At 41.6% G+C, this 24,195-nt stretch overlaps 1 protein-coding gene across 33 annotated transcripts in view; it reads right to left on the bottom strand.

The window, feature by feature from the left end:
- ANK2 (ankyrin 2) overlaps positions 1-24,195 on the bottom strand; it is a 1,630,948-nt gene that overhangs the window by 423,411 nt on the left and 1,183,342 nt on the right. For all 33 annotated transcript variants that reach the window (XM_069241684.1, XM_069241892.1, XM_069241902.1 and 30 more), the window contains 5 exons: positions 23,949-24,047; positions 16,801-16,899; positions 11,866-12,063; positions 5,746-5,844; positions 1,893-1,991 (listed from right to left, as the gene is read on the bottom strand). In XM_069241684.1, coding sequence (XP_069097785.1) covers positions 1,893-1,991; positions 5,746-5,844; positions 11,866-12,063; positions 16,801-16,899; positions 23,949-24,047 — 594 coding nt within the window. The remainder of the gene's footprint in view (positions 1-1,892; positions 1,992-5,745; positions 5,845-11,865; positions 12,064-16,800; positions 16,900-23,948; positions 24,048-24,195) is intronic.

Here is a 24,195-nt window from a genome sequence, read left to right as displayed (position 1 = left end):
TGCTAACAGTAGCATCCAAGGGCAGATTCAATGCCTTTATCCGAGGTGTCTTAAATTGTTCTCCAATTGTGCTCCAGTGGCATTTGGCAGCCTGAGTTTCTCTGTATACCAGTTAGCCTGAGGTTTAGCCCTTGCCACTGGGTTGCACTTGAGGATAGCCAGGGTGTCAGCACATGCATTGATCCAGCTGTTGAGGGTCTTGATGACTTTGGACAAGTTGTTTGCATGCTCGGGCCGAAGCACAGAGAGGGCGGAAACTCAGTCCTCTTCTTAGATGTTTTTCTAGTTGTGGTGGGTGGGTCCACTGGTGTTGGATCTGTTGTGGTGAGGGATCGGTATGCTGAAAATGGTGAGGGTGTTGTCTGTCCAAGCCATAGTTGCTGGCTTGTCAACTGTGATGTTGCTGATAGAGGAAAAATCGAGTCCAATAGGTGTCCACCGTTGTAGGTGGGTTCAATACTGTGCTGGGTGAAGCTGGGTTTTCTGAGGATTCCTAAAAAGGCCACAGAATTTGGGTCAGTGGGTCTGCTAGGTTAAATATAATTGTCTCCAAGGAGGATGAAGGTGTTGGCGTAGATGATGAGTGCTATGACGAAGTCTGTGATATTGATGGCAAAAGTGGTGCCAGGTCCTGGTTTTCTGTAAATGAGGTTTCTGCTTAAGAATAAGTTGGCTATGATGAGTATCTCTAAAGTGAGGTGCTCCATACAGCGGATGGGAGTGTCTGTGTAGGTTGTGCAGCTGATGGTGTCTCTGGGCTTGTGCTTACTCTCTTGCCTGGCGATCTTGTAACCGGCAGGGATGGCTGCAGTGATACCCAGTGCAGAGGTTGGGTATAGCCATGTTTCTATGAGGAAGAGCAGGTCCAAAGCATGGTCCTGCAGTAGGTTTTATTTCTCTGTGGCTTATGTGGTGAGCAAGCAGGAGTTGAGAAGCATGTATGCAAGTGTGCTGTGTTGCGTGTGTGGTAGTTGGTCTGTGTGAGAGTGAGCAGGTGGCTGGTTTATGAGTGCGAGCGAGCGGGGTGCTGGGTGTTGTTGCTGCAGAAGTGTTTGGTGTAGGATGTGGGAGCATGCATGAAAACTTACAGGAGAATCATGTGAATTCCCCCGCCATGTTGTGTAGTGTGGTAGCTGTGCGGTGAGGGGCAGCTGCAGTTGGGAGCAGGGAGGAGCGCAAAAGGGTATCATTGGGTAACAGGAGGAGCAGGTTGCTTGGTGTGGGCGCAGAAGGCTGAGGCATGCTTGCTTTTGGCATCCCTTCAGCGTGCCTGCAATTCATGTGTGTGTCTTCGCTCGGGCTTGTATTAAGTAGATCCTGGGAGGGAGAGGAGCACAGTGGTTGGTGGGTGGTGTGCAAATGGATGCTAGGAAATGTAGTTTGTCAATTCCTGAGTAGAAGGGTGATAAACCTATAAATCTGCTTTGTAAACTCTTGAGAGGGAAGGGATAATTTAATGTAATATACTTCTGTTGTATTTTTGGTACGCACTAACACTAGCATTTGTTGGTGAAAGTATCTGATGCCATGTTTACCATTAGTGAATATCGAGATCCGACTATGTCGGTCATATAAACCTTTACTTGGCACACTAATAGCATAATTTAGGTTCTCTCTTTGAGTGCATGAACTCCCCCAGACACGTATCTGTACTTTTGATTTAAAGCCATACAGAGAGGTTAAAGAAGACTGAAGGTACAGGACTGTTTCATGCATACACTTGTACTGCAAGCAAATTACAAATGGTATAATATGTGACTTAACACAATATTGATGAAAATATGCAATATTAATGACTGAATAAAACTCAACATGAAGATATTGTGACAGTCACCTTTCTTGTGCACAAACGAGGACGTTACTACCATGCATTTGAAGATGTGAATTCTCACCTTGGCTGTTGCATGAGGGGAGGCCCCTTTCTCAAGCAGGAGCAGTGCCACCTTCTGGTTGTCATAGTGTGCAGCAACATGGAGTGGGGTGAGGCCGTTCTGTAAAGGGGGTGTGTTTATGTTACAGCATTAAGTCACAGTTAGAGCGGATAAAGCAACACAGATCAAGAGGATGTTAATGCAACAAAGGTTGAACAAAAAATGAAAATTAACTGCACCAAGATTATTTTTCAAAAGCAAGTCATGGCAAGAACTGATCACAAAAACACAACATGGCGATTATGGACATGTAAACTTAGGTTCAAGCATTATGGGATAAGTTTAATCAGGAGATGTACCTCTTACCACCACTGAAAGAAGACATGCTTGAACTGACCAAAGTGTGGGCCTTATTTAGAAGTTGGAGGATGCAGGACATCTGCCAAAAAGGGATGAATGTCTGCCTGCCATATTTAGAGTGCATTACATACCCTAAACCCTCTATGTAGGGCACACAGGACAACTGCCACATTTTGCAGATTTCCAATATCCACCAAACTGTAAATGAGGTCCCTGGGCTTATGTGTACAACATGTAATTGTCAAGCATAAGAGCAGTACAGAGCTTCAATTGTGCTGGTAGTTGCAGGCAGGGCCCACCAGCACTCATTTTCCAGGACAGCACTTTATTTGAATTATCAGACTTTGACCCAGAACAAAAGAGACATAGTCATAAGGTAGGGGCATGGGGAGGGGAGGAGAGAGAATGACTAAAAAACAGTGACAAAGGGAGAAAGCAGAGATGGAAAATAACGTCCATGAGTGAAATAAAGGGGCAGGAAGTGTAGTGTGGTGAATGAAAGAGGCATAAGGGTGAAATCAGGACTAGACAAGCTTTGTATTCAGCAACCCCAACATTCTGCCGCACTGGTGACAGGATTCTGAGAAAAGGTTTGGGTCAAGACACTTATTATTTTACAAAGGCAATCACTGGAGCAGTCGTTGTGTTTCTCATATCTCACTTAAAAACACAGCTAACAACACTTACAGATTTATTTTGCAACAAATACTATTTTTTCTTCTACCTGGGCTCCCTGTGAGCCCAATCTGTTGCTCCCATATCCGGCTGCCAATACTCTAACCCCTACTTATGTGTTAAAGCATGAGTACATATCTATTCAACCTCTCCTAGGCAAACATGAAGAACCATGGATTACAGTAATGAGGTCATTTATACAAATCTGAATGATTGAAACCTTTCATATGCACACGTATCAAGACTGTGAGAATGAAATAGGAAGAAATATATTTCCAGAAATAAAAATATTTGAGTGGCCCTGATTAGCAAGTCGTGATAAAATTCTGATTTGAAGCTTCATTTGTAATAAATAAGAGGGGATTATGTTCGCTTTTTAGAGACTAGCAAGAGCACCGAATTACAATCCCACAAAGTAAACAGCACAAAAGTACCTCAATTAGCATTTTATTGTTTACATGGACGTCTGAAGGTTTTTGTGCTAGTTGAATTCTACATTACAGCCAACGCAAAGCTAGAGCTGTTCTAATTGGTTGGCTTTAAGCCAGAGCTAAAGATATTTATGGCGTAAACAAAGGTTTGAAACTTCCCCAACAACACAGTGATTGGCCAAACTAACACTGTAAAACACAAAGTAAATGGCGTTGTGGTCAGACCACTCGACATCTGCAAAGGCAGCAATCACTGCTTTGCATGCATACATACATGTTTTGGTTTACTGGAGAATTCATTCTGTAGCTGATATAGGTAATGATGTGCATGTTAAAAGTTCAACTTTGATAGTAATTGTATTCAGATTTGACCCATCGGGCATCACGTGCAGACGTATGCCGGCATTCCACCACTCCCATCAATGGGTCAAACACCATTAATATGTCTAATAATTTGCAACTCTGCTTGTATATTGTACAGGAGGTTCCAGCTCAATGGCCAAAAAAATTAGCAAATTATTTTTGGTCAGAATGAATGGTACACCATGATAGAGGGTGTTAGTCAAACACTTCTTTAATCATTTCCATAAACTGAAGGCTATCAAATCTTTGCTTAACAGCAGCCACAAGGCACTGGTCCTAGAGCCTACAGAAGACTGCCAAATGAGTTACCACCCTGTTTCGTATTCAGTTTTACCGACACAGGATACCACCATTCACCTGCCCTGTGGCCTCAAGAGTGAGAATCTTTGGTACTAAGGCAAAAGAAGCCTTTCACTGGTTCACAGCCAGGCAAATTATAGTCTTGACAATCAGCTTCAATCTGTTAATTCTTACTCCAGATTTTGCGAAAATATTCATGCAGGCTTTCCATAGAAGCTCCGATGTGCACCAAACGGTTGTGCTCACAATCAGACTAAATTCAAAGACACTTCACAGTTACTGTAACAAAATCCTGATATAGTCTCCTTCATGAGTCACAAGAAATCTACTGATCTCTTACCTGTTCTAGTCCTCTTTTATTGGTTTTGGTCTTTCTGCTATGATGCTCTGACGACCCACTTTCAGCATTTCAGTTAAAGTGACCAGTCCCCATAGTGTAGGTAGTGGAGCTAGAAGGTTAGCAAGGTATTTGCTTATCCACCATAGTGCACGCCCTAATCCTTAAATGTATTGCAACCCATGTGTCTTTAGTAGGCAGAAAAACCACAACTGGAAGCACCATAGGGAAGACCTCTTTTTTCCCCAGAAGAAACAGGGCTACCTTCTGGTGGCCAGTGTACAACAATGTGCAAGGAACAGGCATGTATGGTTCCTTTTATAAAGTTCAGTGCATGTGTCACCTTGCGTAACACAAAATTATACAACACCTCTGCTAAACTTTTTCAGCCACCTCTACAATGTGACTTGAGTTGGCTTCCAGAAAGATATACAAAGGCTTTGACCAAATGTGCTTACCTGCACCATAGTAGTAGCATGGGCCTCTTATTATACCCCGCTATGTAGTACGGTAGTTGGCTATGCATAAATGGCATGAATTGGCTTCTTTTTGTTCTTCGGCCTGGATTGGCTCTGCACAATTTAACAAAGCAGTCATTTGAACAGCACTAGATAGAAGCATCCATGATTCCTTAGTTGTGTAGGTATGCCTTTGTGGTTTTATTTGGCTCATATATTGTCTGTGCCAGATAGCCAAACTGAACAAAAATGCAATACACCTGTGGTGTAAATACACCTTAATTTAGATGTATTCTGAAGTATCATGCTGGAAGATGGAAAGGTCCAATGAGAGCCTAGATTGAATAAATATATATGTATAGTTACTTAACTCTGCAAAGACCGAAGGTGTGAGAACCACTGCAATCTTCGGTGATAGGACGTATGCAACAAAATACACCATCTGACCTAGACCAGGGTTACCAAAGACTATAGGAACGTTGCATAATAAATGTGAATACTCTCAAATGCACTACTGTAAACAAATTCAGATATTTAAGGGGGTGAACATATTATTCTAAATTTGAAATTCTTATTAAAGCCTTGGCATTTTATTTGAATGCCTGCCTTTGAAAGGCTTGTGTACCCCACCAGTTTACTGGTAAAAAAAAAATCTTGCTCACTTGAAATTGGTTTATTTAAATATGGGTCAAAGTTCCAAGGTGAACACTATCTTTCATACCCTAGCACCACAAAATGCCAAGTTATGTTGTACACAGTCACCCGCTTCCAAATATTTGGAATTCAACAGGTATCTGTGGCTATTTAGAGAAACCCCAGTTCATTCAGACGGCAGTCAGATATGTTTTTTATTCCCCCCCCCTCCTGTCTCCGTCCCCTCCTCCGCCCCTTCCCCTTGAGATTTGTGGCGGCCACCGCTGCTAGCTTCCCCTTTAAGAGTGTTCCTTTACCTTTCCAGCAGAGTCTGGAGGAGCGCGCCGCTGCAGGAGGAGTTTTGCCACATCCAGGCTACCATACTTTGCTGCGACGTGCAGAGGTGTAAACCCTTTCTACAAAAATCCAGATAAAAAGAACGTTATATTGTGGAAATATTAATTAAATGCTGTAAACAGAAAAGAGGTGTGTCATACGAACGCTGTCAGAGAGCCAGAATTTACAAGTGGTCGCTTATAGTTTCAGCATGAATGCGGCATTATGATTTCACCACCGTTCACAAATTACAAATACCTACTTACCTCTGGATCACTGACCTCCACTTCATGTGGGGAAATGTGTAGGGGACTAGGAAATGGCTGTAACACTGACCCTCGCTGTCAGGCCTTCCCTACCAGCACATCTGATGCTTGAGAGCACTCTGTCTTGGCCAATGTGAGGTTTTACTCGATCTTGCTAACCTTTTGTTTCATAACTCACCTGTTAAAGCCAGTTCTATTAAGAATGTTGGGATAAGGGACACTTTCAATCTAAGTACCGAAAACAGTTGAATGTATTCTTTTTCCAAGTGTTCAGTTTCGCTTCACACTAAGTTACCACTACCAGGTGCCTGTCACTTAAATCTAATTATAGCCCCATTCTCTCCAGAAAGAACTTTGAGACTCCTGTATGACATTATGAATACTTAAAAAAAAAAACGTGCCTGGTTGACGTTGACATTGTATATTTCGCACATTTAGATATTGGCTATTTTGCAATGGAATATCGATAAAAACGGGCTTTGCAAACCTTACTTTATCGTAGTCTGTTTTGTATTTTATCACATGTTCTCTGAAGTTAGACTTTGGCATCTGGTGTATTTCTATGTTTTCTTCTTTGGATGCTGTCACTTTGTCTATTTATGTTCACATGTTCTTCGTATTTTGCTTTAGTGTACTATTTCTCTCACGACCTCTTCCACTACTCGTGTGCCTTCTTTAGAGTGTTCTGTCTCTTAAGTTTCCCGTCCCCATACACCTCAGTATTAGGTGCACAAGCAAGAGCATTTCATATACACACTGACTGGAATGTATTTTTAATTTACCCTGAGGGGGGCAGGAGTACTCAGTGGTGGCTGCCACAGAACGGGGGTGGCGGGTTAGGTGGGGATAAAAAAATAAATATAAAACTTACCTTTTCTTCCAGAGACACGTCGCATCTCCTCTGTCCTCTTCCCTGCAGCACACAGGCTCCCAACCACTCACAGCGCTGCTGTCACCAGCATGACAGCAGCGTCGTGATTGGTGTGAGTGCCCTGCTTTGGTGCTCACACAGGGAGTAGGAGCCTGTGCACTTTCTCCACCCGGCTGTTTAATACAGCCAGGTAGAGAAATGCAAAGTGCACATGTCTGTTTCGCTGTCCCAACACGGCTGGCCAAACATATATGAGAACTTATTGTGCAGTCCACTCCTCCCCCAGCCCTCTTCTGGCACCCTCCAGCCGAGCCCCACCTTAACCCAGCTCCCAGGAAAAATAAAATGATAATAAAGCTTTGTTATTATAATTTCATTTGTCCTTCCTCATCTGCTTAAAAGCAGTGGGGCGACGCTCTTCCACCTTATCAGAGGAGCCGTCCCTGGGTGTACTTCTATGTCTCCCCGTGAGTTTGAGACATACAAATACAGGCACACCCCATTGCATAGAACCTTTGACTCTGGTATGGGATGTTGTAAATAGTTTTACCTCACTTTAAACAATGACAATAAGACAGGAATGTTGGGACACACTGATGTAGTCACAATATGGGGTATAAGTATTGTTTCTCTGTTTGATAGTGTCAGTGTGCCTGTGTTCTTGTGCTAGAATTTGTCGAACCAGCACTTGTGGACTGTAGTAATGATCTCGCACATAGAAATGCACAATTTAATATTTCCTGTGGTATCATATGGAATGATGTACAAATGATAACAGTCACAATGTATTATTTTAGAATCTTTCGTTCCTGAAGCATTGTGGTGTGACTTGTGCAGTAACAGTAAAAATAATTTGTATTTTGCAACTCCACCTGGTAAACCCAGCAACACATTGTGATTTCTGTAAATATGAGATTCTTTCATTGAAATTCATTAGAATTCAATTTTATGAAGCAAACCAGTCATTGTATGTTCAAGAATGCACTCTATTAAGTGGTTCCTGACACTTTTTGTTGTCTACCACACCACCAAGAGTTATGAAATATACTAACAGTACATCAATATCGTGAAAAATTATGATGCTATTGCCCCCTACCCTGCGCCATGGTGCACCGTATTTTTAATGCTGTGCACACATGGTGGTGGTAGTGCGGTGCTAAAGGGCACAAGGAAAGTGGCTTTGCACTGGGTGCAGCACCACTTTTCTTAAATCTGCCCCAAAGTGGCTTTGTGTGGACTTGTAGATATGGGCCTATAATATGAACCACTGGTGCGTCACAAAAAGTGATGCATCTGAGGTGCACAGGGCTTGTAAATATGTCCATTGATGTTCAAATTGTGAGGAACTGTTTTCTGTGTATCAATTGATTACTGTCTTGACTTGGCTGCTCCAACAAGTGTGGTATATGTCTTGAATTTGTCTTTGGCTCTTAGGGCTAGTGGAACATACATATGTTAGCTTTTGGAGTAGGGTATTTTGGAGACCATTTATGTTATTTCACTGCTGCATCGCTAGTGGGCACTAAAGTTGTGCTGCTATTTTGATGTAGAGTGTTTGTGTACATGTGTGTGAGCATACATGTTGCACTATGATATTTGTAGTTTTTTTGTATACAGTCGTTCAATTCTGGAAGGGAGTGGTCACGGTAGTGGAGGAACGTTGTGTTCAGTATTGTAGTCTGAGGGAGTGTGCATATGTGTGAGTGATCCTTAACTACATCCACTTTGTTTTGTATTTGTACTCATCCTAGGAGCTTTGCTAGAAATTTGACATTAGTCTCATTGTTTCACTGCAGTTAGAAAAAAGTTTTAATTAGGCAAAGATCATCTTTGCCCTCCTGTGGACATTTTCCCATTTGAACCTTTAGAATAAATGATTTCACTGTTTCCAGTGCTAAGAACAATGCTCTATTTTGAAGACACTTAGGCCCTCATTTTGAATTTGGCGGGATAGCCGGCCGCCAACCATGCTGACGGTCGACAGAAGACTGCCAGTGGCGGAGGCAGGCATCCCGCCAGATAATGACGCCTGGAGCCTCACTGCCATTGATGGCGGTGAGGGCCACCAGGCGCCATGCTGGTGGTCGGTAGCAGGGGTGGATGCTGCCCCACTCTCACCGCTACGTCATTCGAGACACCCCCACGCCTATAATGATGCAGTCATAGGCGTGGCAGTGTGTGGAGACGCAGCGAAGCTGGCAGAGCAGCATCCTAGGACCCATTCCCTCCCGGAGCAGCGCCACAGAATAGGTAAGTGCTGACCAAGAGGGGAGTGGCGTGTGGGGGGTACGGGGGTGTTGAGTGAGTGAGTGCGTGCATGGGGGTGTCCGTGTGACTTTGTGAAGGGGGATGTCTGTCTGCGTGTATGAATGCGTGTGTGTATTTCAGTATATGGGTGCATGTGTATGTGGGGGGCCTGAACAGAGGTGGGGTGGGTGGGGGATGGTGAGAGGGGGTTGTGGAGGGCCAACAGGGAGATTGGAGGGAGGAGGGATGGGGAGACGATTTTCAGGGTTTCGGGGTGGAATTGGGGGGTCTAGGGGGTTGGGGGGGTGGGTGGGGGTTGTGCCAAGGGGGGGGCCTGGCATGTCACATACAGGTGACAGGAATGGTAATTCCTGTCACCTGTATGCTTTCTGCCAGGGATTACCCGCCAGGAAATCCCTGGTGGAAATGGGAACATTATCCCATCGGCGGTCTGGCCTCCACCGTTGGATCAAAAGTGGCTACCGTCGGCCCGGCGGTCAATTCTGGCCTGGCGGTGGGTAGTAGTGAACTGGCAGCTATGCAGCCAGTTCACTACTGTTTTCATTATATGGCGGTCTGCACCGTCATGCCGTCGGCTTTGATTACCGCCACCGCCAGCAGTGCGGTCTTCACTACCATGTTCAAAATGAGGGCCTTAATGTCAAGTGACTGAAGTTACAGAGAAGTACATCCATGACCATGGCTGTTTAGGTGCTCTCAACTTTCCTTACTTCAACCCTACTAGTAAACAACCTGGTGACAGTAGGGATATTAGAAATCTCTAAGCAGCAAGCACCCCCGCCTAGTCCTTCCTGCATGTGACATTAGCAACGATATTTAACATTTGATTTAGCCACAGTGGGAGCAGCTCCCTCTGCTCCATGAGAATGACCACAGGTGACCGCAGGCTTTTTTGTGTCCCCAGAATTTTGTGCATTAAAACAAAAAAGTAAGGGCTGACCAGGGTCAGACTGGGAGGAGAAAACAGACCCGGGCCCCAAAAAGAAAGTGGTCCCCATTAGTGCATCAAATAGCTAAAAGAAATGGCCCACATTTCCAAAAGAGGACAGTTTGAACTTGTAAAGGCTCTCTGTATAGGCATTATGCAAGGTAGCCGAGACTGCATGCATTTGCGCTTGCTGTTGGGAATGTTTTTGGAAATATCAGGGAACTCAATAGTAAAACAGGCCTACCAGAGCATAAAACAGGCCAACAAACAGCCAAATCAAGGACCACAAACTGATCTATGAGACCAGCTGATCGGGAACTGTATGACTGCTGTATAGCCCAGTCTGACACTGGGGCTGATCTGCTATATTACACACAACTAGGTGTTTTCAGTATTCTTTCATATATAGGAAGCATCTGCTACAAAGCATATGCCCGTAAACAGATTGTCTGATTATGGATTCGTCGCTGCAGGAAGCGATCAGCACATGGTCCCAAAATCCACCATTTTGTAAATGTGTTTACATTTATATTTATTTAGTCATAATTTAGAATCTATACTAGAAACAGTGTGCATACTTTTAGAGCTGGGCCTATTGTCCTCAAAATTATGAGTGGGGACGTGAAATGTTTCAGAAATGCCTATGCCATCTCAAACACCTTAACAGCGAATATTTCTAATAGCTTTGTAAAGTCTTTGGCACTTTGAACATATATAATGACTTATTCGACCTCTGTTTAGTATTGTACCATGTATCCGGTCTTTTATTTGGACACTCTTGTTGCGTCATCACCCAACCTCTCACCATCCTTTCCCTCTCCTACTCATATCTCCCTAATCTTCCCCCTCTTCCTGGCATCCTGCCTTGCATACCTCTAGATAGTCTTTAACATTCTATGTATAACTTCAAAACAAGGCACGGTAACCAGCCCTTCTAACTTTATGATGACTATCGTCTTCTAAGCTAGTTAAACAGCATTTACCACTCTCTAAAAAGGCTTCCCCGAGTATATCCTGGGATTAAGGTTTTGTTGTACATGCGGACGACTCTCTAAATGTTACCTGCTTAATGTACATTTATCATCCATTTATAGATCTGGCTTACCCATCCATTGTGAATCCGATTTTCCAAATTCTAGTTCCTCTGAGTCTTTGTAAAGTGGCACTATTGTGAGTGATCCTGTACACACCCAGTGAGATTCAACATAGCTTGAAAACCCTTCAATGATATCTACTTTGATAAGAAGTTATGTTTACCCAGAAAAACATAATGGATAGCCACCCTCTTGAGCATTCTCCAGGGACATATACATTCCCCTCACATAACAGGATCGAAATGTTTTAAAAATGTAATATAATAAAGACCTTTAGAGTGTTATACTTTAAATAATCTAATATTAAGATCTTCACCAAGCATACAGGATGCAAAAAGCTGATTACAATGACATCAATGCTAACTACACGCGGATCTGACATATTCCATGTTCCACACATTCAACAAGTGCACAAGTCCTAACACTATGCCTGCCACAGCTGACGCAGTAAGCATTTCTGCTCGTTACGCAAGTGATACCTTTCTACACTTACAAATAAAATGCACAAAATAAAACAGATAAAGACCTTATTTTAGAGGAAAGATTGACAAACATAGGACCATTGACCGTATTATTGGGACCACTGTCTGCAGTATTAAAAGAAGGTATTCCCTTGGGACTCCACCATATTCTGCAGCCCTGCCTCTCCCCCACCGAAGGAATGAAACTCTTACCTTAGTAGCTAGAGAGTGCGAGGCTCCCGCCTCCAGCAGCACAGAGGCCACATCTAACTGCCCCTCCCTGGCGGAAATGTGCAGCGGGGTGTAGCCGTTGGTGGTGGCAGCATCTGGGTGGGCCATGTGCTGAAGTAATAACTGCACAATCTCAGTTTTGCCCAAGCGGGAGGCAATATGCAGAGGTGTCTGTTCCTCCTATGAACAACACAAAGCACAAATGAAGGTGAAGGCAGTGCTTTTCTGACTGCGAAGGCTGAATTTGTACATATAATTGTAACAGTGGGGCCTTGTGGCTGGCACAAACTGTGAACAGTTGCTCATGGAGTGAGAACATTTTGAAGCACATTAGCCCAATAGAATCTCTTCTGCTACAGATAAGGGATTAGTAACTCTCCTTCCTTTTGTGTGTTCATTTCATTTCAATGCTGTTTATCACTTCAACTAAGCACAACTAAAAAAACAAACGTTAATATTATACAATGTTTCACTATATATGTGCAGTTACCTTCCTGGGAGTATATTTCATGCATTGCACAAATGCCTAGTTACTTTTGCACTGGTGACTGGTACAATTTTGCTGATATTTGTACTGATTAAAAGTATTTTATGGTGAAATGCAGTTGTCATGTTATGCAAATATTATTGATATACTGATGGCTCAGAGGAAATGTCTTTTTTCTTTTAGTCAATGCATATGATGGTGTAGATTTGCCTTGGTTACCAATACATACATAGGGCCAGATTTATCATAGCATTGAGTCAACCTTGCACCCGCCTTGCGTTGAGTCACCCTTGCGCCTTGAGCGACGCAAAACTAAGGTCAGGTTAATCAAGCCGTGCAAGGTCCTGCATGACTTGATAAATCTGAAATAATGCAAAGCAGCGCAAATCGTTGCCTTCCATTACTGTGCCCCAGGGAGGCATTCCATGGGTGGAACGCCTCCAATGTTCCCACACATCCACCCAAAGGATTTTGGTGTATCCCCAGATTTACCTTTAGTGATAGATCTAGAAATACGTCAAAATGCTATGCCTTCCCAGGGGAAGCATAAAGAGGAGAAATATCTTTATTTACCCTTGTTTTTTGCGATTTCCATAGGTGCTGCATTTTGCAGCACACAGAGAAAATGCCTCTGAGGATTGTTTTTGTGCAGGAAGGTGCCCCTTCCTGCACGAAAGCTGTCCTGCCTGCAATGCAGGTATCCGTGCACCGTGACACAAAGGTGCCTGCATTGGTGTTAGGCAGTCAAAAGTGTGCCAGTGCAAGAAAAGGACAGGAATGTGCAGTATAATGTTAAATATGGCACATTCCTGCCATTTCCGTTTCACGCAGTGCAGCCCAGCAAGGTGGCTTGCTGCGATGTGCTGTGTAAAAGTATGATAAATCTGGACCCCAGAGTCTTGTCTAGTGCAAGTCATGCTATCCGGCTCTTGAGGTCTTCACAATTGTAAGACACGGGGCTAAATTGATGAAAAGTGGTGCTACATTACATGTAGCGCCACTTTTCTTGTGGCCCCTTGCGCCCCCCTACTGCCACCATGTGTGCACCATATTTAAAATATAGCACACCATGGTGTAGGGTAGGGGGCAGTAGCGTCAGAATTTCTGACGCTATTGATGTACTGTTCAGGGTTAACGTCAACATTTTAACACGAAACCTGAACAGTACATAGTGGCCCACTGCAAACAATAGTGTGCCCCCTTTTAACGTCTGCTCTGAGTAGGCATTAAAAGTGCTGAAAAAATGATGCAAAGAAATCTCTTAGATTTCTTGGCGCCATTTTTCGGTCCCCCCTAACGGGGGAACATCCCATCTGCATGCATTATGCCTGGCGCAGGAATAATGTAGTGCAAAGGATTACAAAGTGGTGCAATGTGCCAAACAAATGATGCTAAGGCCGCAATAAAGAGGCGCTGAGCCCTCTCAAATCAGGGCTTTGGTGCCATGGTTCCATAATGATAACGATTTCATAATGCCAATATTCAGATTAATGGATGAGGCTGTACACCATTAAGCACTTTCATGTCATTGCCTGACAACTGATCTTCATTACTGATCTTACATATGTCTTAAGTGCCTCATACTCTCGATCACTGTCTTACACGCAGGCCCTAACTACCAAATTTTTGTCTAACCAACCCATTCAGTAAGCCTCCACAGTCAATTTTCACATAGAACATTGTACACCATATCTTAATCACTCCTAATCCCTAGTCCTTTTGTGTAATTATTACCTGCACATTGCCATTCTTAGGTATTTACATGTTGTGATCTATAATTGTAACAGGACCTGTTACACATAATTAATGACTGCATATCCATCTCCAGCCCTTTATTATTTATCAAACACCTTTTTACTGTTGTCCTCTGTAGGGATTCAGAGTCGAACAAAATTCTGAGGGGATTCATCACTAAGTAATTCAGAAAGATTAACAGGAAGCACACACCTGTTCCTATTATAATCAAGCTTTCTAAAAATATCACCTCAGCTGTTTTACTGTCTTCTTATAGTCACAATAAGAGCCAACTACACAAATAAATATGGCCAGTTGAATATGCCGGCATTCGTTTATATTCACTGAAAAAGTTGTGTTAAATCACATAAACACTAATAATAGTATTATCTCCAATCCTTTGGTCATGACATCAGAAATGACATCATCATTTATATCACTGGAGGCGTCATCCATGATGTAATCACATATGAAGATAACTACAGAAATTAGAGAGGAAAGCCTACAGATACACCCAGGGAATGTCCTGCATGGTGAAAAAGTCTTAACTCCTTCCAGGCAGTGCATAGAGAAGAGAGGTTGCTTAAGATACAGTCTGAATTAAAAGGTGTCCTCACAGACATTAAATGCATATTCGAGCCTGCAGTATTTTATTCTATTGTATTGGAATCTGCACCACATATTGCTGCATTGTGTTTTGCTCTCTAGCAATGGAGAGTCCATGTCTCATTTAAGATCAAGCCAAACTGGAGTGAATGGTTTCTTAGACTGTAGTAAAGAAGGTATACCAGGTAGTCTTGTCAAATATGTGACAAATTGGAGGTGCAGTTGCCTTGTTAAATTGGGTGCAAGCATGAGCTTGCTTCCGTGTGTTGCTTGTGTGTATGGAGCCTAATTTTGTGCCAGTCAGGCTGGCGTACTTACATCCGTCATGGCTAGAAGTCTCAGTATATGTTCGCTCGGTCATGCATAAATATATCCAACATGGTGTGACATGGATGCTGCAGCCCAAACAACAGGTCACAAGCCACCAGCAGACATCCCTACAAAGCATGAAGTTAGTTCTGTTGGGATAGACATGAAGTATAAGGATTCAGGGCAGATAACAATAGAGAATATGTGGAGTTTCGGACTGTCAAGAACAGTCAGGTTTGGTCTAGCTTTTCAGAATGCATAACAGTCTGCAAGTATCCTCAATTGTTTTGCAACATAAGACCGTTTCAACATTTAGCAGTCTGAATGAAGAAAGCAGTGTCTTCCATCTGGGGTTTATGCTGCCGGAAGATTGCCCTAAACATTTATTTTTGTTAATGAACAATTGAGAGAGTCTACAGAGAAATCTTTCTGATTGCTGATAGCTCATTATTTGCGCAGAGAGATGTGATCCTAAGAGGTGGAGGGGTAACCTTGTGCTATATTCTGGATTGCACTAGAGCAGATATACTATGTAGGTAGGAACCCTCAAGTAGAAGTGTTTGGTGTGGTCTCTGTGTGAGAGTATGGGGGCTACAGTTGCCTGGACACGCTACAGGAACTGCAGGACTTGGAAAAGCAGCACAGCATTCTAAGTGTGATAAAGTGAATTAATTTCCCAGTTTATATGAAAGATCAGTGAAAGTTCTATGTCTTAATGACCTATGACTTCCTTACCGTAATGGCTAGAGTTAATGGAACTTCAAATTCCTTTGACAACTAGGCACATGGGCTCATGACCGGACGGTTGACCAGTCACAAGTGAGTCCTTTGCTTTTGTTGCTCTCAATTCAAGGTGGTTGTCATTCATTCATCGATGACTGCAGGTAAGGACTGTACCTTTGGGCAACTACTTCTACTGGCAGAACTAAATTACAATTAAAACCTGCTGCGATTAGCCCTCCACACATAGGATATTTTGAAGTACCACTGTCAACATCGAGATACCGTCAAAGAGATTAGGCACAACACATATTAAAAAATGCAGTTGTTTGAAATGTAATAAATAGTTACATTTGTGATCTATGTGGTGTCATGTATGAAATCATTGGTGTTCCATTTGGGAGGGAAGCATCATGGTTGTATAGTTAACCATAATTGGGGAATTTTAGTGGTTTTAGTTTTTTTATTAAAGGCGTAACACTAGATAAACAAAAAGGACAGTGAGAAGAAATGGAGCCCATTCTTCTTCCCATGATTAATGTACTAAACGAAAGAGAACAAGCTTGTTACCATCCAAATGTGGCATCACTAATCTCTGACACATTTCCTTTACACATATTTCCCTAAGTTGACTGTTATTTTATTGCTTTTTTCCTTTTCCTCTCAGCTTTTCTGTAACCATACCAAAATGTCTGCCAAATTTATACTGGTCTATTGCTCTATAATAAATTCAATTCAATGATAACACACCCACCTCCTTTCCTCAGATAATCTATTCAGTGGCTCACTTCACCGCTCTCCTTTAATTCCTTCATGTTTTTATGTATCAATTTGCCACTTTTTCCCCATCTTTTCCACGATCTGTATGTTTCACAATTCCTCCCAATGGATTATACAACTAGGATTAAATTCAACATGTACAAAGTGGAAGCTGGATGTGTATGTTTAGTAGGGAAAATAAATTTTTAGAAAACATAGTATTGGGCTTCAATCGTTGCCTCCTCCTGAACACCCCAAATAACAGCCCACGATGCATGTATAAAGCACTAAAGAATACATACCCTGGCTCTGGCATCGACCAGAGCACCATTTCTCAGAAGACAGCGAACCACTTCCACTTGACCAGCACGTGCCGCCATGTGCAGTGCACTTTCCCCACGCTGCAGAAAAAGAAGACCACAGTAACGCATCTTTAGTAGCACTGCGTCTTTGGAGCTATATTTCTATGTTTGTTTGATATAGTTACGGTAAATAGTCAACAACAAAAATATCTATCAATGAAGGGAATATGTGTACAGTGTGTGTTATTTTACCCTTTCGTGATGTATGTGGCACACGGTTGTCACTATTTAAATTTTTAAAAAAGCATTGCAAAGTGATCACCTCAGCCATTATGACTTTTCCGTGACTTAATCTAGAGTTTATGTATTGGGAATTGCCTTACTAAATATAGTTATGCCTTCACGAAAGCACAGAACTGGTGGAAAGCACCCTAAGATTATATGGGGTCAGCAGTAGTTTATACGTAGTTTTTATTTAAACATGAGACTCATTAAATTATGTCCTGTATGTATATATATGCTTTTTAATAGCGTAATCCTAGCCAAAATTCAGCGTATTGAGCTAGTGTTTGCTTTGGGTGAACTATCACCAACACACCCTTTCAAAATGGGTTTCCCAAGAATATTAGAAGATGAATATTTAGCATTTTATTGTATTACTGGTCCTCACTTATAATGCTCTGTCACAGGTTAACATGTCCTCATCTCAGAGTCCAGAAAATAGACCTTCTTAAAATAACTTAGGCACAGATAAGGGGCTACCATAAGGGGCCAAAAGCGAGTGACCATGATTCTCTTGATAACTAAAAACACAAAAAGTCATTGTTTAACTATGTGTAAGAGTAGCTATCCTTAAGTAGAAATTATTCTGCCCATAAGCTACTTTATTTAACAGTCAATAGCTGTTTTTTGACCCAAAAGGCATAAAAAACCTGAAATTGTACTACTGTAGCTTTGATCCTATATTTGGAGTAGATATCGCACTTGAATCGCATGGAGTACTCCTGGAATTCAACTACAATGGTACATGTGCAGCTGTACTGCTCTTCCTAGGGTGAATTTTCTATTTGACATTTGTACATTTACCTATTTCTGTATGGAAAATGTTTTTCTCTCTGGAGACTCCCAGTCCCTTACATTACCATGAAATCTTGGAGTCTTTTTTCCTAATTTCTACCATCGAGACATTTGAGTTTTGCAAGTGTTTACATGGTAAGATTTGCTAGATTAAAAACCAAAAAATGGATGATTTGTCTGGACATTTTCCATGCCCCTGCTGGTACAGCCCCTCTTCCACCCCTAGCTCGGAACTAAATAAAGGTGCCATACTGTACGGTTAACCTGACCTTTAAGAGGAATAATTCGACCTGTCCTGATTTTGTAAACAGGATGTGGGATTTAGAATTATAAATGATATTTTTTGCATATCTGAGTTACACTAAGGGGTACAAAGAGACATGTGAGTTGGGCTCTTTGTGGTTAGACTGCTAACACGAAAACTATCTTTGCTTACCTAAACTTATTTCACTGTCACATGGTATTTCATGTTGCTGAAGGTTTGTCGATTATAACTGTGTAATTTAAATACACAGAATGTGTGGCAATATTAAACCAAATGGCTAGTATAAAAGTGCAGCATTATAAAAACTAAGCACCACCAAGGCACAGGAATATGTCACTGGGTCCCCTATTTACATGAAAATGGGGTGGAGGAAGCCAGCATGTCGAAAGTGAGATCACCTTTGACATTATATCATCATTGTAATTCAAATTACATGAAATGCTACAATCTGAAACTATTACTATCACTTAGCACATAATCACAATTAAAAAACAGTATGAAACGAATCTATAAATAAAAATAGATTTATATCAGTAGATAATGTATATGTTGCTCTGGAACAGGAAAGTGTAAAGAGAAACCAGCTGCTGTGGCCACTGAATGTGCAGCATTTCACACAGAGGCAGATGGATGTAGTCACTGCCTGAGTAACAGTTACCTGCATGAAATTGGCTTGCAAATAACACACGTAAAAGACTGAAAATAGAATATGTGCTCTAGCTGTGAAAAACGGGGCCACAGTGGGCAGAGACCATTTCTCAACTCGAAGAAACATTTCCTCGAGGGTATGATCAACAGTGATGTGAGTTGATCAATTGTGACTTCATTATTTAAAGGAAAGTAAAGTACAACGTCTGCTACACCTACCTACTACCAAAACATGAATTATATTACTGGTTTCAGAATACCAAAGATAACATTATTACAAAACTAAGCATTACGTAAGGTGTAACGTCATAGTGATAGAGTACAATCAATGGACTCCTCATAGAAATAGTGCCAAATACGAATCTCAATCTAAGTACGAGACCACTGGGAATGGGATGGATGCCTTGGAGTATATAGGAATATACAGAGCTGGATCACACTTCAGAAGCAAAGATACTGGACACATAACTTATATGAACAACGTCCTCTACCTCAGGATATTAAAAATAAACAGTTGAACTATCTGTAGGTTCTTTGTATTAAACGATATAAAATGAATACAGTCCTGCAATAGATTTGCATAGAAGGCATGTTTAAAAATAAAAAGCAAAAACATAAAAACGAACGTACACAACTGAAACGAACTCAGTTGAATATTAAGCAACACGAGGAAGAAAGGTGCACGTGTAATGGGAGGGAATTGTCATTTTAACTACATGGAGGCAATTCTCAACAAATCATTTTTTCATATGTTGCTTGCGGCCACTATGCGAACAGAAGGGAATGTTTTGAGTTCATACTTGTGCATTTGGCTCAGTTCTAGGCCAATTTGGAAACACATGGTGATCAGTAAAAATCTGGTGATGATACTACCAATTGGATGAAAGTAAGACGGGCCACTCTTGTGGCCGCAAATGTGAACATTGTGCATATTGGTCAAAAGACCATAAGATGTTTTTAGCCATCTAAGTAGCTTTTGAAAATGACACCTTTGGACTGATTGATAAAACAGCCCTTCTGGGAATCAGAAATATACTCAGGTAGGTTCGCAGCTATGTTTCCACTACATTTCTGAATTTGTTGCAATTCACATACAATTCAAAAAGTACTTGTGGGAATCTGCTGCAGTGGGAAGTTACCAGGAGTAAATAGAAGCTTAAACCATTCACAGCTGCAGAAATGTGCAGGAGTACATTTCTGCAATCAAACACAGAATGTAACACTGCATTTGCATTTTCATTTTGTTTAGTTCTTCACAGGGGAAACATTTTTCTTGTGTAGGTACTAGTGTAGAAAACACTTGCCTTCCACTTCCATTAACTCCAAGTGCGTTTGCTACTCATTGTCACATTGAAAACAGATTTACTATATTCTGCGATTGAAGGTTCTGCATTGGCACGTAGTCATCCTATGGCATTGTCAGTTCTGTGCAAGTTTTAGGCATATGTAGCCAATATTCACTCACGTCAGGGGGTTTACTAGATATCGGGCAGCAAATGGCCTCTGGATACCTAAACTACAGCACAGATAAGACAAGGTTGTTCATTTGCACAGTAAATACTGACTTTCAGGATGTTATTAAGGCAGTCATTTGCTTGTTGTGCTCGCTGTGGGTGCTGGACTTGTGAGTAAGTCCTCTCAGTGGCACCATATTTTTTATCACAAACTATTCAACTACATCAAGTTCCTACTAACAATGTTCCTACTCATGATTGGGCTTCTGTTTGAGAAGCATGAACTTCAGTGTTGATCATGCAAAGTGCTGGACATAAAGGTCATCACAAAATAAAAATATAAAAGCTTCAAAGGACCGGGACTAAAACGCAGCAGTGCCTTTCTTGTCATCTTTTCTCCTCATAATGGCTTCCAGTGCTGGTCTATATCTCATTTTAGTGTCATATGAAGCACATCTATCTCACGAAGGACACATAATTGGTGATTTAATGGTATGCAGTCACTTGCACTATTCACTTATAGGACACCTAGATTTCTGTTTCAGTAGCAGGAGTAAACTTTGAGAGCATCATTCTCCCTCTGAGCAAGTAGCCAGTTCACAGAGGGTGTCACTACATGCCCTCTACACCCAGAGCTCTAAAATAACTTCTAGAAAGAAACTAAATACCTATTTATTCTGATGTGCCTCTATGATTTTCACAGTGATATATTTCTTAACCTGAATTTGCAAGGAGAATTTGCTCAGAAACAATCAACTTTCTTTAGTTCAAAAATATGTATTTCATGGTATCCACAAGATAATTTACAAATTATCATTTATGAGTATTTCCATTGGAGTGGCACATGTCATCAGTTTCAACGACCACGTTTCATAGTAAATCTAATAATGCATTTTCTTTCCCAGAATAAACAGATACCTTTAGAAAATTGCTTTTGTCCTGTAAAACAAACTCACCTATGTGATCTGATCTGAAGCACACACCAAACCTTGAAATACTGAATCGCTGTTACAAACATTAACCGTCCATGCGCTTTGCCGCAGTTTCCCCCATTTTTATTATATGCTCTGGCATTTGGTACACTGTAGGATTAAATAGCTTACTTTGAAGAAATATGCAATTACTCTATGATATGTTGCTGAACAGAAACAAGCCACAAGTCAATGGGGAGAAGCATAACACACTACAAGGCAACATTAATGTAATAAGCTCTTACAAAACAGATACACAGTAATAGACAGCAGACTCATTTAATGGGACATTGGTACGCCCTTTATCACTAACGCCATGAGGTAGGGTAGCACACCACCATTGGTAAACTGGGCTTAGAAAAAAGGCTTAGACTTACTCGGGGTTGTGTGAGCCCTCATGCAGCACTGCACAAGTTTGTGCTGCACCTGCGGGCCTTTAAATGGTGAGTAAATAAAGGCAGTGCTTTGCGCTGCATGAGTGCTCACACAAAACATTAATAATTATCCCCAAAGAGATGAAAGTGCATTGATTTATCACCCTCCCCAAATTCTCAGGTTTGTCTGATTGCTCTACTCAGCTCCTTAGTACTCAGGTCAAGGTAATTCAACTGTTTCTCACCAAAGGTCACATTGTACACAGCAGCACCTCACCAATAGTATTTACTGATGTTTTGAAGTACAAATGCCTCTGTAGTAACCTTGTTGAAGTGATGTGTCCATGAAATTCAAAAAAGCAATCTGTTATATTTCTGAGTATGAAAAGGGGAAAGAGGGCACTGTTCGACCTCAGTCAAGTTTGTATGTTTCTTCTGAAGGGAGAAGTCACAACTTATCTGAAATGATTCAGATACAGCAAAGTCTGTAATGGCTGGTTAACTGAACATTGCTCATCTGGTTCTAACTATCAGCTTTGATCTTGGCCACCCTCTGACCTGGTCAACATTATGCATGTCATTGAAGATGTGGCTCAGCAGATCTCAGTGTGTAATGAGTTATGGAGACTGAAAAGGGCTGGTCATGAAGATACAACAGGTTTATGAGACAACAGAGGCTAGAGGCAAGATTGTCCGACTGTGGGACTACCCCTCTGGTGTTCATAAACACATTCTTGCTGGGTGTCACACAGCTGAAGACATGCTTGGGTTAAACTTCAGCACAAAGTGTTTTTGTTGTACAATCCAGGTTTTATTTTCCAAGAGAACACAGGCACAATTCACAGTATAAAATATAGGTAAAATAACAAGCATATCGGGAAGACTGAGAAAACGTTTCATGTTCTGTTAGGGTGAGTGGGATTCATCTTACTGGAAAGGTGGGTGATGCTTCAAAATTATAATTTTTCCTGTGACTTGACTTTTTATGGAAAACTGCTGATCTGTGCACATCCATAATAAAAATGCCCTACTGTTATCCAAATGTATGTATATGATTCTTTTCTATTACTAAAATTATTAAACAATGACCATCGTCTTAGTCATGCCATAACTGCTAGGATTTAAGATGTCAGAGCTCAACTTCATGGATACATCATCTTTTCTGATTGACATCTTCTGCGATGAAGACTGAAAAAATTGAGTTGACAAAGTTTCCCATAGCTGTACTTTTAACTACCTTAACAAATTATATAGGTTTCAGTAGGATTTACTGCTTACTTGAGAATCTTTCAATGTATAATCTGTATTTGACCGACCTCAGCACCACTCAGCACCACTAAATATTGTATTAAATCATCTACTTTAAGTAGAACAGTACTTGAAGTTAGCTTAGGCAACAGAGATGCGTTTACCCTTTGAACAAGGAGAGAGGCATAACTCCCATGAACAGGAAAAGACAGACTATCAGCCGGCCATACTTTTCGAGCCTTCATTGCTACCTCATCTTGACCATCTATCAGTGCATCACATGTTTATATGCTACTCTGCCCACACCTTTTGACCCAAGGGATGCTGTCGTCCGCAGACCACCATCTTTCCCTAAATTCATACCGCTTAATCAAGCAGGTATAACAAGAAGATGTTAGGCAGTCTAGTTCAGTGGATAAGATGCTACGTTTGCCAACTGATGTGGGAGGATCGATGCATAGAAGATTACACTCCCTCGTGCATGACCAAGGCATTGCATGATGTATGAACAAGGCATTGAATCATGGTTTTGACTAGTAAGGTTTTCTGACACTAAGGATCTCAGGGTGAGCAGCTACATTAAACGCTAATTCAGAAAATTGAAGCATCCAAACTGTGCTGTTAATTATTGGCTTTGAAGGCATAAAGGTCTTTGGGAAGTGTAGCAGTAACTTGGGACTTATGAGCATTTTTATTGATTAGGAGAGTTACGAAGTGAAGCTAAGCATGCGTGAGTCTACATTAGCATGAAAGAGCTAACAACATCCGAATGTTCGTAGAGAAGATTCTAGCAGCATTTATTTTATCACTTAGCCATAAATGTAATTGCAATTGTATGCAAAATACAAATTTAATGGTTACTTTTTGTCTATTGGTAATATTGATCTGCACAAGGAAACATCTTTTTAAACATTAAAGCATCTCTTTTATGTGAAAGAATGTGTATATGCCATTACACGACTACCACACTAAACAGTTCCCCCTTTAGTTTCACTATAAAATGTGACCCTTGTGGAAGCACAGACAGTACTGTCATTCTTTGTGGACCAGCCAGGCAGACCACATCAGTGCCTTGTGAAACGTTTGTTCCCCTAATGCAAGCCATACTCACAATGTTAGTGACGTCAGGGGAGGCTCCATTCTGCAGCAGAAGGAGGACTATGTTCAAGTGGCCCATGAAGGCGGCCACGTGTATTGGTGTGAGGCCAGACTGTGAAATAAAGCAACAGCAGTTTTACTCCTCTGCACAGGGGCTGTCAGGCCTCTTCCATTCAGCAAAAGAAGGAAGAAAGGGCAGGAGAAAAAGAGGAGAGGGCAAGTGGCGGGGGAGGGATATGAGGAAAGAAAGGCAGAGGGAG

The sequence above is a fragment of the Pleurodeles waltl genome, chromosome 1_2 (assembly GCF_031143425.1).
Source record: "Pleurodeles waltl isolate 20211129_DDA chromosome 1_2, aPleWal1.hap1.20221129, whole genome shotgun sequence".
Lineage (NCBI taxonomy): Eukaryota > Metazoa > Chordata > Amphibia > Caudata > Salamandridae > Pleurodeles > Pleurodeles waltl.
This window is presented reverse-complemented; position numbering and strand designations above follow the sequence as displayed.